We start from the raw sequence: 19,176 nt of genomic DNA on the forward strand, positions 1-19,176 counted from the left end.
CCCAAGTAGCTGAGATTACAGGCATGTGCCACCATGCCCAGCTAATTTTGTATTTTTAGTAGAGATGGGATTTCACCATGTTGTCCAGGCTGGTCTCGGACACCTGACCTCGTGATCCGCCCGCCTTGGCCTCCCAAAGTGCTAGGATTATAGGCGCTCGCCACCACGCCTGGCCAACTGCTATTAATTTTTGAAACCAATAGTAGTGTTTCTTAACTATTCTCTAATAGTTAGTCTGGTGTGTTAGTCTAATAGGTGTGTTAGTCTGTTTCTGTGCTGCTATAAAGGAATACCTGAGACTGCATAATTTATAAAGGTTTAATTGCCTCACAGTTCTGCAGGCTGCAGAAGCATGGCTCCAGCATCTGTTTTCGGTGAGGGTCTCGGGAAGCTTCCAATCATGGTGGAAAACAAAGGGACAGCAGGCACGTCACATGGAGAGAAGGAGCAAGAGACAGACAAGTGGGGAGGTCCTGGCTCTTTTAAATAACCAGATCTCCCATGAACTGAGTGAGAACTCACTCATCACCAAAGGGATGGCCCTAAGTCATTCATGAGGGATCTGCCCCATGATTCCAATACCTCCCACTAGGATCACCTCCAACATTTCTGCTGCTGCTTCTTCTTTTTTTTTTTTTTAATAGAGATGGGGTCTTGCTATGTTGCCCAGGCTGATCTCAAACTCCTGGCCTCAAGAGATCCTCCTACCTCAGACTCCCAAAGTGTTGGGTATTACAGGCATGAGCCACTGCACCTGGCCTGGAGGTCACATTTCAATATGAGATTTGGAGGGGACAAACATCCAAATCACGTAATTTGGTTTTATCTTTTGTCATTACGTTTAAAAATTATTTTACTACTGTCAAAACTTATGTCACATAGCATCTCTTCAGTAAAAACCTCCCTACACAGGTCAAGAGAACTTCTCAAAATTGCTATGAAGAAATTCATGCTTTTGTAGAATACCATGTAATATTGATATGTTTAACCTCATTTTACAAACTAGAAGCTATTTTTCTAACAGAAAATATTATAAATATGCAAAACAAAATCATAGCCAAGAACATGTATCCATAAAACACAAACAAAACAAGCTGGTGAACTAGATATAACTGGATGTTAGCAAGATTTCTGCTGGATAAGCCTTCATTGCTTTTGTTGTCTCAATAGTAGCAGATGCCAAAAGTTTAAAAACACATACTTGGGAAAAATGGATAATCCAGGGCATTTTTATCCAAATAAAGCCCTAGAAGTTGGCTTTTTATTTGAACTGGGGAAAGACCACTTTTATTTCCAGAGCTTGGTTCAAGTATAAGAGTACAGTTAGTATTAACATTCAGCAGACTATTCTAGTTACAGAACTATTGCTCTCAGGCAGTTGCGGAAGGTGGGATGAAGAGTTACATACAATGACACTGGGGGCCGGCCTTGCAGAGAAAGGTTAGCACACAAAAGTGGCGCTGTACAAGGCAGGAATGGCACAGAACATTAGAAGCACATGTACTTAAGGAGGTTATATATTCAAGCTTACCCAGTGCCCATGGCCGACAACTAGATCATCCCTCAGGAATTACATGAACAATCACACATTTTCATTTGAAAGTTAGTTTACAGTTTAATTCTTCTCAAACCCTTCCTAACACACCAAAGGAAAACAGTAAAGCAGCCAGATGCTACCACAAAATAGTATCTCTTAAACCACGAAACAATAGAAGAGTTGCCACAAAATCCCTGTCACCCACCTATGTAAACCATTTATACCGAAGATATCATTTGGTCAGTTTAATCCAAGGATCTCTTTCCCTTAGGGTCAAATCAGAAAGCCCACAAGGTCCCTCTAGTTCCAGTTTAGATCCCAAGGGCATTTCTTCTATTATATTTTCATTAATCTCAGAGATTACTACTTGAATTTAAAAAAGATTATCCAAGTATTATAACTAACACAAATTGAAGCATTTGGACTGTAGTGAAGAGGGCAATTAGACTGAGTTGGGAGACTTACGTGCTTTGCCTGGGTTTGTTCACATGTATTTGATAACTTTTTAAGGTACTCAATCTGTCTCAAAAAGTGTTTGATTCTAATTCAGAATCCTGGAGCCAGAATGTCTTGGTTGAAGTCCACTATTTGCTAGTTGTATGGCTTTGGGAAAGACAGTTACCTCTCTGTCCCTTGATGTCCTTACTTACAAAATAGGGGTAACAAATACAATCTACCTCAGAGGACTGTTGTGAGGAATAAATAAATCAGTATGTATAAAGTACTGAGAAGACTGCTTGTCCCATAGTAAAGATTATGATGAGTGTTAGTCGTAGCCAAAACATGTATTTATTGGCAACACGATCCTTCCCTCAAATTTTTGTTCTACATATTGGGGAAGATTGTATGCACGTGTAAATAGGCAGATGAGTTCTGGTTATCTGTGCAGTCTCAAAATTTTCAAGAATGTTTGGGAGTTGATGTCAAATTACCAAGAGTAGTGACTCACCAAAATGAATAGCAAACAATGGTGGAGTTAATTTGATTCTACTTAAAGACTCCTACAAGAATTATTTATATTCTGCCGGGCGTGGTGGTACATGCCTGTAATCCCAGCACTTTGGGAGGCTGAGGCAGGCAGATCACTCGAGGTCAGGAGTTCGAGACCAGCTTGAACAATATGCTGAAATCCCATCTCTACTAAAAATACAAAAATTAGCTGGGTGTGGTGGCATGTGCCTGTAATCCCAGCTACTTGCGAGGCTGGGACAGGAGAATCACTTGAACCCAGGAGGCAGAGGCTGTAGTGAGCCGAGACTGTGCCATTGCACTCCAGCCTAGGCAACAAGAGCGAAACTCCGTATCCAAAAAAAAAAGAATTATTTATATTCTTGAGAAGTACAGGTCTCAGTAAAAAGCTTCTTTAAGTAAGACAGTAGTTTTAAAGGACGCCTATATATTAGTGAGGGACATGAGCAGAGGGCTGGAGAACCACATCTCACTTTGGTGCTAGGACCTTACAGCCCTGTACTTCCTTAAGTCCATGGAGATGGTAATTACACAGAAGGTGGCCAAGGAGTAACCACTAATACACACTTACCTCCTCTGACACCATCCAGTGTCACTGAAGTCTAGTTTCTTTTTCTTTCTTTTTTTTTTTTTTGAGATGGAGTTTCACTCTTGTTGCTCAGACTGGAGTGTAATGGCGTGATCTCGGCTCACCGCAATCTCTGCCTCCCGGGTTCAAGCAATTCTCCTGCCTCAGCCTCCCAAGTAGCTGGGATTACAGGCATATGCCACCACGCCCAGCTAATTTTGTATTTTTAGTACAGATGGAGTTTCTCCATGTTGGTCAGGCTAGTCTCGAACTCCTGACCTCAGGTGATCCACCCACCTCGGCCTCCCAAAGTGCTGGGATTACAGGTGTGAGCCACTGCAACCGGCCAGTCTAGTTTCTTTTTTTAAGCAAGAATAAAAAGGTTTTGTTATTAAGATTCTAAAAAGAAGAAAGTAAAATGTACAAGTTTAATAAAAACAGGTTTTCTGGCCAGGCACGGTGGCTCATGCCTGTAATCCCAGCACTTTAGGAGGCCCAGGTGGAAGAATCACTTAAGCCCAGGAGTTCAAGACCAGCCTGGGCCACACAGTGAGACGCTATCTCTACAAAAAAATTGAACAATTAGCCAGGTGTGGTGGTGCATAGTCCCAGCTACTGAGGGGGCTGAGGTGGGAGGTTGGTTGGAGCCTGGGAGGTCAAAGCCTGCAGTAAGCCATGACTATGCCACTGCACTCTAGACTGGGTGTCAAAGTAAGACCCTGTCGCACAAAAAAGGGCCTTTCCTTTTAAAATATTTTTAAAAAGCATTCTAAAGTATTAATATGATAAAAGGGAAGATAAAAAAATTGTAGAAAAATTATCCTCTTAAAATATGGGGGAAGGCAATAAATACACAAATAAGTACAATTGCTTTTGAGCTCAATCTTGCCTCAATGCAAAAAATTGGCCTAAATATTTCCATTCATTATTTTAAAGTATTGTTTACAGAAATGGATTGTGCTATATTACTGTCATGTTATTCTTCAGATAGAGAACGTCCATTAAACTTCATTTTTGTCAATGATTTGCCTCATCAGTTTAATAAAATTTTATGCTTCTTGCTTGAAAGCAATATTGACAAATGCCATCTCTTTTGTCTGTAACTTAAAACACTTAATATAACCACTTAGGGCCTGGGCCTGACTTCTATAAAAGATAGTATTAAATAATCGGAATAAGTATAAAGAATGACCACTTCTCCTCAAAAACTAGAATCAGTGTTCACGTTAGAGGCTGAGTGAATTGAAGCAAGTGTCTGACTTATTTCTCAAAAAAGGGTGCTCAGTGAAAAGAAGACATTTCAATTTTTGAGTTTTTAAAAAGCCCCATATCAACTGTGACTAGTGGAGATGGTGGGCTAATTACTACAAAGCCATCTCATATGAAACTGTCTTTGATGTAAGTTTACACTGTCAAACTACCTTATGAGGTCTTGTTGGTACTCATGCACTGAATCCAAGATAGAAATTGAGCAACACTCTTCTAGAAAGACCCCCCTAAATTGTATGTCAGTTTAAATCTCATTTTAAAAAGAGAACATACCAGCAAATCTATAAACAAAGCAACTTTGATTGAACAAAACATAGGTATACTTCTTGTGTTGTGTGCAGAACTTTGCTAAACAGTGGGAATACAAAGATGATTAATTCACAGTCCTTGTCCATAAGGAACTCATTAAATATGTAAATAATCACAATTTGATAAGTGTTAAAACAACAAATGTATACATACAGTCAATAACTCATTTTGTGGATGTCACTCTAAAATGTACTTGCAGCTTTTTCTTTCATAATGAAATAGTCCATGCCATGTAAAATATGTAAATTATGTCAGGGATGTTCAGCCAAGTAATTTACCCCAGATGACATAATGAGTGACTATGCTTCAGCACCAGCAATGGCTTGTCTTTCAGCCCTCTCACTGGCTGTTCACCTCTGGAGGCCTGTTTCTCTATGCTATCCTAATGGATCTCCCTAGCCTGTCAGGTGACAGGTGAGAGCCCTAAACCACTGCACTAGTTCAGAGTAAGAGTCAGGACTGAAGAAAGGTTAGTACTGAGGAGGGGGCAGCAAGAGGCTGTACTTGACCTTTTCCTCCTTGGTCAAGCCTGCTTCCGTTATAGCAAGAGGCAGTGTAATGCAGTTTGTGGTGTAACATGGAATCAGGATGCATGGATTTGTATTGTACGCTCTTTTTAGCTGTGTGACCTTGGGAAAGTGAGTTAACTTCTCTGTGCCTCTCTAAAATGGGAATAGTAATAATGCCTGGCACATAGCATCATTGTAGGGATCGAGTCATTTTAAACCACCTCTTTCATCAGCGTGACCTGGATGTGAGACCTGGAGTCAAAGCATATAATTTTGGAGCTTTAAAATTTGTCTGCCCTACTGGATTTCCGACTTGCATGGGCCCTTTAACCCCTCTGTTTTGGCCAATTTCTCCCATTTGGAATGGTTGTATTTATCCAATACCTGTATCCCCATTATATCTAGGAAGTAGCTAGCTTGCTTTTGATTTTACAGGTTCATAGGAAGGGACCTGCCTTGTCTCATCTGAGGACTGTGGACTTTTGGGTTAATGCTGAAATGAGTTAAGACTTCAGGGAACTGTTAGAAAGGTATGATTGGTTTTGAAATGTGAGGACATGAGATTTGGAAGGACCAGGGGTGGAATGATATGGTTTGGCTGTGTCCCCAACCAAATCTCAACTTGTATTGTATCTCCCAGAATTCCTACACATTGTGGGAGGGACCCAGGGGGAGGTAATTGAATCATGGGGCCAGCCCTTCCTGTGCTATTCTCGTGATGGTGAGTAAGTCTCACGAGATCTGATGGGTTTATCAGGCATTTCCACTTTTGCTTCTTTCTCATTTTTCTTGCTGCTGCCACGTAACAAGAGCCTTTTGCTTCCCGCCATGATTCTGAGGCCTCCCCAGCCATATGGAACTGTAAGTCCAATTAAACCTCTTTTTGTTCCCAGTTTCAGTTACGTCTTTATCAGTAGCATAAAAAGGAACTAATATAGACACTGTGTCTGCCCTCATAGTCACCAGAGTGGGAAAGTTAAAAAATCTTGATTGCTGTATTATTGTTTGATACTCACAGATAAAAGAGCAACAGGTCAGAATGAATGAGATTGAATAAAACAGTTCTTGTTCACTTGTTAGACTTAAAAGTAATATATTTCTAGAGAAGGTCATTTAAAAAGACAAACCTTCAGCTTGAGAACATGATGCAATATGGTTGATGGTTAACAGAGATAAATATTAAAGTATATCACTAATTCTACTCAGTTTGAATGAGGACTATAAAATATAGCATATTCATTCACTGATTGGAGTGATAGAGTAGAAAGTAAAAAAAATTGATGAGGCAGAAGAGAGTGGTGACGATTCTGAAAGAGAAGTCCTTGTATAGATAGGTGAGAGGATGGGGTCTAGGACACAGTGGAAGGTTTCATCTCAGATAGAGACATGGACAATTCATTCCATATGATCAGAGAGAAGGCAGACTACATATGGTAAAACAGTGGTAGTGGAAGGATGAGAAAATTGCCTTTTTTTTTTTTCTCTTCAGTGAAATAAGCTGTGAGGTAATCTCTGAAAATAAGCTGAGAGTAGGGAATGGGGAGAAAGTGTGACATATTGTAGTTGTCTTGGAGAGTGGGAATGTCAACTGACCAGAGAAATAAGGAAGCACTGCTAGACAGTATTTAGAGCCCTCTTGGGGTTTGTGGTCACAATTTTTAAAGGGAGATCTGTCAGTATGGTTGTTTTTCTCTAGCCCTGTTCATTCAGCTGCCGAGGTGTAGATGGTGAGCCGATTTTAACTAGGGAGACAAGTATGACAGAGGGAGTCACACTAACAGTAGACTGCAGAATAGCCTAGATGAAGAGGGGAGCAAAGAAGTGATTATTTTAAGGAGCTGGCTCACAAGACTGTGGGGCTTGGTAGATCTGAAATCTTCAGAGCAGGCCTGTAGGATGCAGATTCAGGGAAGAGTTGATATTGCAGCTTGTCTGGAGCCAAAATTCGTTCTTCCTTGGGGAACTTAGTTTTTCTTTTAAGGCCTTTGACTGGATGAAGCCCATCCATATTTTGGAGGGTAATTTCTTTACTCAAAATCTATAAAATTAATTGTTACATCTAAAAAAACACCTTAGGAGCGTGTCTGACTAAAACTGGGTACCATGGTCTACTCAAGCTGACACACAACATTAACTATCACAGAAATATTCGCAGAAAAGATTTAGGAGGTAGGGCAGTTTTTAGATCACTGTACATCCATGAGTGCCACAGAGTGCAGAAGTTAGTTCAGGGAGGGGTGTAAGATGAGGACAAACAAAAAGAGAATCAGCACATTTCTGGGTTATGGAGGGGATGAGATATGGGAAAAGAAATACAGCATAACGGTTAGGAGCACAGATTTTAGTGTTAAGAGCTCTTGTTCAAGACTGTGCTCTACCACTATGGCATGACTCTGAGCATGCTTTTCAACTAGGCCTCAGTTTCATCAACTTAAAAAGGGACACTAATATAAGGAAATGGCTTAGTATAGTGGCATACTGAAAACACTAAAAAAAAAAAAAGGTATTATTATGGGAAAATTCAATATTGTAAATGTATCAATTCTTCCCCCCAAATGGTTCATAAATGTAATGTCACTACACTTAAAATTTCACTGAGGTTAACAAATTGCTTCTAAATTTTACTTAAAAATCAATGTGTGAGTAACATAACTTCTGAAAGAGAATAAGAGAAACTTGCATCACTGATATCAAAACTTGCTGGAAGAGACTAGTACAATTCAACATCTAACAACGGTACAGGAAAAGGCAGAAATGAATAGCACAGTCTTCAAATACACCTCAATATCCATGATAATTCAGTACAGCATAAACACAGTATGTGCCAGAAATTAACAGAGGGAAGCATGGATTATTCAATAAACAGCATTGGGATAACTGGCATTCCCCTTGGGAACAAACATGTAGATTATTTCTATCATTTTTTGCAAGGAAAAATCTTTCTAGGGAATGACTGGAAGATGAAAGGTTATAAAAGACCCACAGTTTTGACCTCATATAACAAAATTTCTGTAAGGCAAAGGACATTTATAAATACACTTACCAAGCTTAACAGGGGATTTTAATTTATTTATGGTCATTTCATAACTTATATGCTTGGTCCTACTTGTATTTATTTTTGAGACAGGGTCTTGCTCTGTCGCCCAGACCGGAGTGCAGTGGCACAATCACGGCTTACTGCAGTCTCAACCTTCTGGGCTGAGGCAATCCTCCCACCTCAGTCCCTTGAGTAGCTGGAATCACAGGTGTGGACCTGGCTAATTTATTTACTTATTTTTTGTAGAGATAAGGTCTCACTACCACCCGCCTCAGCCTCCCAAAGCGCTGGGATTACAGGCCTGAGCCACAGTGCCTAGCCTTGTCTTCATTTCATATTTAACTTCTTTTTTTTTTTTATTACACCATATGGATTATATCTTCTTTGCTCTTTTCCCTCTAGGTTTGATTTTTCTCCCAATAATACATCATTATGAAAAATATTTACACATACACTCAAATATAATTTTCTAAAACAAGAATTAATTATATTTATAACACATCTCCTCCGATATAGGGCTGCTACAAGATTTTACCTCTTCTCCCTCATCCAAGGTTTGTTCAATATAATCTGAAAACTTAATTTTAAAAAATCAACATGCTTGTTCTCTTCAAAGAGTAATTCTGGATACTGGCCCTGTTTTTAACCACAATTATAAGATTTAGCTATGTTAAATGAGTATTGATGGCCATGGCCTGTCCTTTTACACTGTAACCACCCCATTGTTAAGTTCTTGAATAATTTTTTAACCCCCAGAAAGGTATCTACATATTGTCTATGTCCTTTTGTACATGAATGACAATTGGAGAAGCTATAGTATTCAGACATAAATCTTTTCCCTTTTAATACTCTGTAGATAATGCTCCACTTTATTATTCAGCCTTTGGTATAATCAAAGAGTAGTCTGAAACTAGCCTGATTTTTGTTCCTGTGTAACTTTTTTGCCTTTGTGTATCTGTAGGATTTTTTACTTTATTCTTAAAATTTGCAGCCAGGCGCGGCGGCTCACACCTGTAATCCCAGCACTTTGGGAGGCTGAGGCGGGCGGATCACAAGGTCAGGAGATTGAGACCATCCTGGCTAACATGGTGAACCCCCATCTCTACTAAAAATACAAAAAATTAGCTGGGAGTGGTGGGCGCCTGTAGTCACGGCTACTCAGGAGGCTGAGGCAGGAGAATGGTGTGAACCTGGGAGGCGGAGCTTGCACTGAGCCAAGACGGTGCCAGCGTGGGCGACAGAGCGAGACTGTATTAAAAAAAAAAATTGCAAGTTAAAATAGGCTTTGGTTGAATGGTCCTAACTTTTAAAAAGTTTTGCTTATCACTTGATCCTTTTGACGCTTCTACTTGAATTTCTTTCTAAATCTTATTTTCTCTTTAGTTCCCAATCGAACTCCCTTTCTAGTTACAAATTAGGAAATGATGTTTTTCATTTTTGTGGAATCTATCCTAATCCCAGATTTTTCCCTTTCTGGTAGTACTGCTTGTTCTATTTTCAATGATCCTCCTGAATCTACTTGAGAACTTAAATCAGCAATTCCTTAAAAGCTTCTCATTTCTTGCTGTACATTTACTTAACACGTGGCATGTGGCCTAACTTCCAGCCTTTATATTTGCTTACCCTCTGTCTGGAACACTTTCTCCTTTCTACATGGCACACTTCACCTTTCAGGAACGCCTTCTTGGTAAGGCCTTTCTCGACCACTCTTTGAAACTGCAGTAACCAGTAACTACATCGTCCTGATTTACACCGTCCCTCCCTTTCTTCACTTCCTCGTTAGCACTTATCACCACTTACTATCTCATATATTTTACTTATTTATTAGCTTTATTCTGTTTAATAGACAGTTCAGATAGATGGGTTTGGCATTATTTAGCTATTTTCTGGATAAAAATTTCAAAAAACAAAAATAAAAATCCAGTTTTCATCAATGGGGGTGGGGGGAAGAATATGATAGAAAAGATGTCAGTTCTTCCCAAGTTAATTTATAAGTTTAGTGCAAGCCTAATTAAAAAAATCTATGGACTTCTGGGTATATATCCAAAAAAACTGAAAGCAGGACTTCAATAGACATTTTTACTTTTATAAACCCATGTTCACACACCATTATTCATAACAACCAAAGGGTGGAAGTAACCTGTGTCTAATGACACTGAAATTAGCTTTTTTGTGGTATATACATACACAGTGGAATATCAGCCTTAAAAAGGGAGGAAATTCTGATACATGCTGCAACATAAACCCTGAGGACTATGCTAAGTGAAATAAGCTAGTCACAAAACAAATACTGTATTATTTCACTTAAATGAGGTATCTTGTCAAATGCACAGACACAGAAAGCAGAATGATGATTACCAGGGACTGAGGGGAGGGAGAAATGTGGAGTTGTTAATGGGTATAGGGTCTCAGTTTTGCAAGATAAAAAAGTTCTGAAGACTGGTTGTACAACAATGTGAATACACCTAACACAGTAGCTTGTATAGTTAAAAAGGTACATTTTATGTTATGTGTATTTTAACACAATTAAAACAAAACGAAAACCTATGGAATTTTTTCAGAGAGCCTTACAAAGTACTCCTAGAAAAGGAAATGAAGGCCAATAAAACTTTGGAATAATAATAAAGGGAAACTCGCCTAATCAGATTCCAAATATGATGTGAAAGTATAATAATTAAAATAGTGTGGTAATAAGGCTAGAATCAACAATTCTGCATGGCTAAGAATTTAGTATTATGATTAAGGATGACATCACAATTTAGAGAGGAAAGACTTTTATTTCAAATAATGTGGGGCCAAGTAGTTGATTTTTAATTTATTGTTTTTAAGTTACTGTCACATCTATACCAAAATACATTCCAGATCAACTAAAACAAAATTATTTTCATGCATCCCATTGTCCTTTTATTATTATTTTTGCCTTTCTTATAGTTTAAGATTATTTTGGCAGTTCTCACTTTACATTTTATTAAGCAACTGGCTGACATCTGCACAATGTTGCTTTGGAATTCAAATAATCTTGTAGAGAATTTGATAGCCAACAAATGGAAAGGGTAAGTACATCCCATCTTAAGAAAAATCTGACTGGGCGTGGTCACTCACGCCTATAATCCCAGCACTTTGGGAGGCCGAGGCAGGCGGATCACGAGGTCAAGAGATTGAGACCAGTGTGGCCAACATAGTGAAACCCTGTCTCTACTAAAAATACAAAAAAACTTAGCTGGGCATGGTGGCGCACACCTGTAGTCCCAGCTACTCTGGAGGCTGAGGCAGGAGAATTGCTTGAACCCGGGAGGCAGAGGTTGCAGCGAGCAGAGATGGCGCTGCTGCACTCCAACCTGGGCGATAGAGCGAGACCCCGTCTCAAAAAAAAAAAAAAAAAAGAAAGAAAAAAAAGAAAAATCCATAAAACAAAGAATTCATCTAAATAGTTGGCTCTCTCGTATTTCTAAAGCATCAGATTTACAAGTTTCAAATGTTAACTTGATCCACCGTTATAAATGTGGCCATGGAACTAATATACACTACAGCATGCCACTGCAAGCCACTGCAAGTCTGAAGGGGTTTTAGTCACTAATATGCTTGGACCCTACTGGCATCTGAGTTGTATTTTTCAAATACTTCAACTTTTCCATTTTAAGTTACTAGGTCAATATTTATTCTATGCCAAGTTGAGTGGCTGCTATGATGAAACAATTTTTAATTGAACATTTTTGGGTTTATAAAACACCTTTCATAGATGGCATTGTAGCAGAATGACTCCCCAAAATGTTCCCAGAACCTGTGAACATGTTACATAGCAAAGAGACTTTGCAGATGTCATTGAAATTATGGTCCTCAATATCAGGAAATTATCCTGGAATATCTGGGTAGGTCTCAATTACCTGGGCTCTTAAAAACAGAAAACTTTCTGTGGCTGGAGGTAGGACAGATGTGGAGGAAAGTGAAGTTAGAGGTATTTGAAGCAGAAGGATTCCACACACCTTGCTGGTCTGAAGATGGAGGACTGGATGACACTTGAAGCAACTGAGAGAGGATCCCAGCTGACAGCAGTAAGGAATGGGACCTCAGACCTACGAATATAAGCAACTGAATTCTGTTAACAATCTGAATGAGCTTGGAAGCAGATGTGCCCCCAGAGCCTAACACCTTGATTTTGGGCTTGTGAAGACTACAGCAGAGGAACTGGGCTAACCCACCTGGTCTTCTGATTTACAGAAGTGTGAGATGATAAATTTGTGTTGTTTTAAACCACTACGTTATTGGCAACTTGTTATTGCAGCAATAAAAAACAAATGTACGTATGTATGGAAACTGAATTCTTTTCTCATACATACTAGCTTCCCCCACCCCCTCACCCCCAAAAAGAAAAGAGGACAAGGCCATAAATAATGCAGGAGGGCAGATGTACAATTGTCCTTTTTGCTTAGCTAGACTCACGGGTCACTATTTGCCCAAGAAGCATATTGACACAAGTAAATTCAGGTAAATTCCTTACTGTTTAAAAAAAAAAAAAAAATGGACGACCAGCTCCTATTATTCCTATTAACTAGTTAATTTATGTTAAAATTCAGGAACTGACAATGTTTTCGGAAATATTATCTTCCAAAGAGTAATTAAGATCCAACTTCAAGAAATAAACTTATTAAAAACATTTCCTCAGTCTAGTCCCATAGTGTTTTAAGTTTGATCAAAGAAAAATATTTGATTTTTTTCTGTCCCATTCCTATAATCCTCCCCTCCCCTTCATTTGGGCACCCTAGTCCAACAATCAAAGCTAAAATCTAGCAATGCACTTAAGTAGAGGTACAAGGAAAGGAAAATCACCCAGAAATAGGTATTTGGCACGAAGAGGAGGATCCCATGATCTTTTCATGCCATTTAAGTACTAGCACCTCTCCTAATAAAAACTGGCTAAAGCCCCACTACTCATTCAGCAGATATTTCTAGAACACTGTCTAGTGACAGGCCCTGTTCTAGACACTGGTAATAGTATGACGCTATCAGAGAACCTACAGTCTGGTGGGATGCACAGGATAATATACACAGCAATGGAGATATGCACAAAGTACAACTAGGGCACAGTAGTTCACTCAAGTCTGAGGAATAAAGACCAAGCTACAGCCAGAAGGAGCAAGCAGGTTGCAGGTGATCAATGTTGGACAAGGCCACTCCAGACAAAAGGATGGGCATGCATAAAGATACGGGGGATGTGACATAGCCTGTTTGGATAGCTAAACAATTTCACTGTGTGAGAATAAAGGGTGTTAAGTAGAAGACGGAGGTGGACCTGTAACTGTCAGCCAGGGGCCACATCATAAAGTGCATTACACTTTATCCTGGTTATGTTTCAGAACGCTTACTTTGGTAACAGAATGGAGGGAGGATTAAAATGAAGTAATACTAGAGATTGAAACTAGTAAGGAGGCTATTATATGAATAGAGATGAGGGCCTGAACTTGAGAAGCATTAGTGGAAATGGGGATAAAGTAACCAATTTAAACAATATCCAGAAAGTAAAATATGTGTCAGGCATCATAGGTTCCCATCAAATTGCCATTTCCAACTTTTTGCCTTCCTCACCCACAACTCAGCATAAAGGTTAGAAACACCAGGTATCAGGACTGGGCGCGGTGGCTTACACCTGTAATCCCAGCACTTTGGGAGGCCGAGGTGGGCGGATCATGAGGTCAGGAGATCGAGACCATCCTGACTAACACAGTGAAACCCCGTCTCTACTAAAAATACAAAAAAATTAGCTGGGCCCAGTGGCGGGCGCCTGTAGTCCCAGCTACTCAAGAGGCTGAGGCACGAGAATGGCATGAGCCTGGCAGGTGGAGCTTGCAGTGTGCCGAGATCGCGCCACTACACTCCAGCCTGGAAGACAGAGCAAGACTCCTTCTCAAAAAAAAAAAAAAAAGAAAAAGAAACACCAGATATCCACTTACTCAGCTTCATCACAGTTGCACACGAGCCAGTTCTAGATAATCTCTTGGGGGAAGGAGTGTGGCTCTGGTTAAGTTTTTCCTTTCTATTAAAAGAACAGAGGTGCATGTAAAAAAATGACCCTATCTTCTTCCATCTTCCTTCATATACTGCTGACTGAGGATACCACATTTGGTGCTATGGCAGTTACTTTACAACTATGAGAGGACGAACCAAGGGCAACAGCCAACGTGCTGAGGATGGCAGAGTAAAAGGATGGAAAGTCCTGGTTCTTGATGGCACAGCTGAGCTGGTGAACTAACCCAGGGCCTGTTTATCTCTGGACTTAAGTATCCTTCCAGCTTAAGCCACTGACTCTCAAGCTCTCTTTTGCTTTCAGACAGAATCAACCAAACTAAAACAAAGAGACGGGGCCTGCTGACTGACCGTGAAGGGTTTATAATAAAGAGGAATTTAAGTTTACTCCCAGGTTTCTGGTTTGGGAAACTACAACAAAAGTGGTGGCTTTTTGGGCAGTGGCATGGGGCAAGAGGGAAGACTGTGTGGTGTGGGTAGGGGAAAAGGTTCGAAGAAGTTTGTTCCTGGACATGTTGATTTGAGATATGAAGGAATCATTTAGGTGGGATGTGTGATTCTGGAACTTGTTCAGAAAGTCTGAATTAGATCTGCAGATGTATGAGAAGTCGGATCTATCACACCAGCCTGACCTTACACTCTGTTGGAGGAGTCTAATGGAGACAGGCACCAAAAGAACGGAGTCCAGACAAAAATGTCCTTATTTGAAGAGTCCTACAAAGTGGTTCTTTTCTATTCTTTAAAGACTTTGAAGATGTATAGGTACTACTTTATAATAAAACTGGTACAGGCAGGGCACAGTGGCTCATGCCTATAATCCCAGAACTTTGGGAGGCTGAGGCGGACGGATCACTTGAGGACAGGAATTTGAGAAAAGCCTGGCCAACATGGTGAAACCCATCTCTACAAAAATACAAAAATTAGCCGGGCATGAGGGCAGGTGCCTGTAATCCCAGCTACTTGGCCGGCTGAGGCGGGAGAATCACTTGAACCCGGGAGGCAGGGGTTGCAGTGAGCTGAGATCACACCACTGCACTCCAGCCCGGGTGACAGAGTGAGAAAACAAATAAATAAAATAAATAATAAATTGGTAGAAACTTGTTAACACAATGAATTTGCAAACATTATCAAATACCTGCAGATTTTTATTTTATAAAAATTCATTAGTAGTCAAGATAACCTGAAAAGCACAAAATCTGGATCTATGAAAAATAAAGACTGCTAAAATGACTACACCAGAGATTCGTCTCAGTATTTGAAACTAATCTGAGTCACCTGCTTTGCTATGTGTGCCAGTCAATTAGGAATATGTGAACAAGCTCATTCCCACGACTCGGAAAGTAGCTCCAGCACGTTTTTATTGGTGGTAGATTACTCTAAAGTACACAGGGGAACATAATCACCGAGAAGGCAGCAAGCAATAATTTAGGAACACTGTGCATGATTATGTAAACTTCTGAGGATCACGGTATTCTTCCACGAGAAGGAAGTTAATACTGGTGACCCCAATAGAATTATTTTCGTGCACACGGCAGAGTTACAGAAGAAATGATCCGCAGCAGCCTAGTCTAGAGAACAGGACAAACACAATCAGAGCTGGAACGGGCGACCTAACAAAGACACACAAGGACACATGGCAAGAGGTCCCTATAACCGTGATTATAAGGGCATCCCAAAGGTTGATTTTCATATTTACAGAGTTTGAACCAGACAGCTGATGTACTAGGCCTAAACAGGTAACAGCTATCCTCATCCAAGGCATCTCTGATGAATAGGAAGAATTACCAAGGATAAAAGGAATTTACGCTTGGTAACAAGCAAAAATGTTTCAAAAACCAAAACTGACTTGAGAAAAATTAGTATAATAGACCAAAATTCGTATCTCAATCCGTTAGTCTTCATTCTAAAACAACTGATCACACTGTTCCCCTCCGTGAAAACCATAAATGACTCTGCTGGCTCAAGGAGCCCCTCAGCCCTTCAACTCATCAACCCAAGCCCACAACTCATCGGACTAATGAAGTTCTAATCACACTTTGTTTTGTCTCCTTTCATTTACGCTTTACTCTAGCTATACTGGACCAGCTGCTACTTCCCAAATCCCACCTGTGCTTTCCCTAGTCCTGCCATTTGGTTCATGCCAACTGTTCTCTGCCCTTGTGGATGCTACCCATTCTTCAAGTTTCATACCTTTGATTTTTCAGCATTCCCTGATGCTGCAACCACATATAGTCTCCTCCTTTACATCCTTGTCTGCTCTTATCAAAACCGTGCTATTCTGTCTTGAATTGTTACCACTGTTGTGTATCTCCTCTACAATACTCTAAATTCCTTAAAGAAGAAAGGACAGTTAACTCATCCTTGTGGCTTCTACCACGTCAAAAATAGTAAGTAACGGTAGGTTGCTGAATTAGTGACGTAAAACACTCAAAGCCCTCAAAAAAACATGCAAGATCAAGTTTATTAAAAGTCTAATAATTCAACTATTTATCATTCCGATAAACATTCATATGCTTCATCTCCTGTTCATAAGCAATATAAAGACATAAATGCAGGAATTAGAAGAGAAGATAGTGAATAAGATTTTGGTTGACAAATTCTAGATTATATTTTTAGTTGTTTGGGCAGATCACTTACTCTCTTCCCCGTCTGCTTCATTCTGTAACTACCTATTTTACAAACTTGATGTGAAGAATAAGATCTTGTTAATTAGTCAATATTTTAACATCGTCCAGAACAGTCCTCCCTTTGAAAATACTGAATACCATCTCTAGCTTTTCCCAATCGACCACAATTAGCAAAGATTTTCCTGTATCACAGAATGCCTAAAGTGTAAAGCCCACTATATGCCAAAAAATGCATTTTCATTTTCATATAAAAGGTAAAACTCTCTTCCTCTATTCTCACAAATTCTTCTAGGCTCTGAAACCACGGCTTCTGGCCATTGTATCCTAATTTATAAACGGGTTTGTTTAACAATCTAGGAGAAAAGGCACACTGTGCTCTCAAGAGCAGAATATATTCTGAAAGACAGCAATAGCCTTCATGAATAAAAAACAAACCACACTCAGATGGGGGGGGAGTGGTGCACAGAAAAAGTACAAGGGCAGTAAGAACCTTGAAAAATAAAGGCGTTCAGCTGAACACAAAAAGTTTAAGTCTAGAGAATTATTTCTCAACAGTGACACAGGCCAAAGAATTTACAAAGTGCCATGCTTTTCTAGGATCTTTTGTTTGGCTTATTCTCTTCAACTTTTTCTGTGCTGTTCCACTTTTCTCAGCATGTGAACTCATCTCATCTCCAAGCTCACATCAGAATTCAACAGAGGACTCATCTCAAGTGGCAGGCAGTTCCTACACCCTTCTGACACAATTCCCAGATATGGCCTGAGGAATCCCTTTCTACCCAAGATATAACACTGTAAATGTAGAAACTTATAAATAATACAAGGGAATACAAAGTTTAGAACTGTGTAAGACTCCTGGCCTGTAGTCCTTCTGCTCTCCCGCATCTTTAAGCCAACAAAAACCACGATGGGCAATTTTTCATTTGTCAGTCAACTTACAAGGAATTTTAAGCATTGCAGTCAGAGGTAATCCATTCGACAGAACAAAAACCCATCAACCCAAAGCAAGCAAACGCACCCAGGCATACATCTAACTGCAACGACAACTCTCCACCGGGTGCTTTTTCTGGGGTAATTTCAACTGCAAAAATCAGGCAAACCAGTTCTTGGGCTCGATTCTGCGTGCCTGCCAGACTCCAAAGTTACATGACACAACAAACAACTTCTTCCCTTCCCTCTCCTGTGGTCACGTCACCTGTTGCATCACCGGGAAAGTGGTCTTCAGGGTGTGGGAAAGGAGCACCACCAGGATCTCTGAATCATTCAGCTGGGCTATTTTCTTGAGAAATGTTAGCCTCATTCATATTTTAACGCGGTTGCCTTGAACACACAAGGCAAGGGTGTGTTGGCTCCTGTTCACCTTTGAAGAGATTCTAGCACAGGCACCCGAAAGCTGTGACTTTCTGGACTTGGAGGGGCTTGGGAGTTTTTCAAGACTAAGCCACGGAGAGAGATGCACAGCTCGGCAGAAGCAGAGGAGCTGGGAGCGCAGGCGGTCGGGACGGGGGTCCCGGGGCAGCCCCGGGGGCCGGCAAGTGGGGTTGGACACGCAACGGAAGCTTTGCCGAAAGGACACTGCTCGTGGGCCAAGGGGTCGGGCCCAGAGCCAGGGTCGCGGCCAACCGGAGCGGCTGGGAGAGGTTCCAGCCCACCTGAGCACCGGCCAAAGCCTCGGGCTGACTGGGTTCACCGGAGCGTCGACGAGTGCGAGGATTAAAAATGAACCACACTCCCTCCTTTACCCCCGGCTTCCCCCGAGAACTAGGCTGGAGGCGGAGACGCGAGGCAGGAAGCGCCTGGGGCCGGGGTCCGAGCCCGACCGGCGAGAGGAAGCCGGCCTGGGCCAGGGCTCGGGGCCGCCAGGGGCCGCACTCACCATGTCGTACACGTTGAGCACCACTAACTGGTTAGCCCCCATCCTCCTCCCCGCGGCCGCCGCCTCGTCCTCAAGCCGCTCCGTCTCCGCGGGGCCGGAGGCCGCTCTCACCCCCGCGGGCGCTTCAGGGGGCCCGAGCCGGGCACTAAGCGCACAGCCCGGCCCGCGGCAGCCGGGGCGGAAGCATCGGGCAGCCGAGCCGCTCCCGGGCGCCGCCGACAGGAGCCTCTGTGCGGACGGGGCCGGACCGTTGGCGGCCCGCTCCGGATGAGGCACCTCCCCTAGGCGGCAGACACGTGGGGAAAGGCGGGGCTTGAGCAAGGGGCGGGCGCCAGGCGCCCCGGGGGCGGGGCCGGCCCGGCGCCGGGACTGAGCCCGCCTGCGCTCTGGCTCCCGGCCGCCGCACCTCGGGACCTAAAATGGCGGCAGCTTCGGCGCCTCCGCGTTCTGGAGG

General features: G+C 41.6%; 1 protein-coding gene across 2 annotated transcripts in view; it reads right to left on the reverse strand.

Annotated features, from left to right (window-relative positions):
* Positions 1 to 18,952, reverse strand: part of DESI2 (desumoylating isopeptidase 2) — a 63,574-nt gene extending 44,622 nt beyond the window's left edge. The window contains exons 1-2 of one of the 2 annotated variants that reach the window (XM_077993315.1): positions 18,723 to 18,952; positions 18,042 to 18,166 (exon numbers count right to left, since the gene is read on the reverse strand). In XM_077993315.1, the coding sequence (XP_077849441.1) occupies positions 18,042 to 18,146 (105 nt within the window). In that variant the 5' untranslated portion in view covers positions 18,147 to 18,166; positions 18,723 to 18,952. 2 annotated transcript variants of the gene reach the window in all.
* Between the last annotated feature and the right edge of the window lie 224 nt (positions 18,953 to 19,176).

The sequence above is a fragment of the Macaca mulatta genome, chromosome 1 (genome assembly GCF_049350105.2).
Source record: "Macaca mulatta isolate MMU2019108-1 chromosome 1, T2T-MMU8v2.0, whole genome shotgun sequence".
NCBI classification, from domain to species: domain Eukaryota; kingdom Metazoa; phylum Chordata; class Mammalia; order Primates; family Cercopithecidae; genus Macaca; species Macaca mulatta.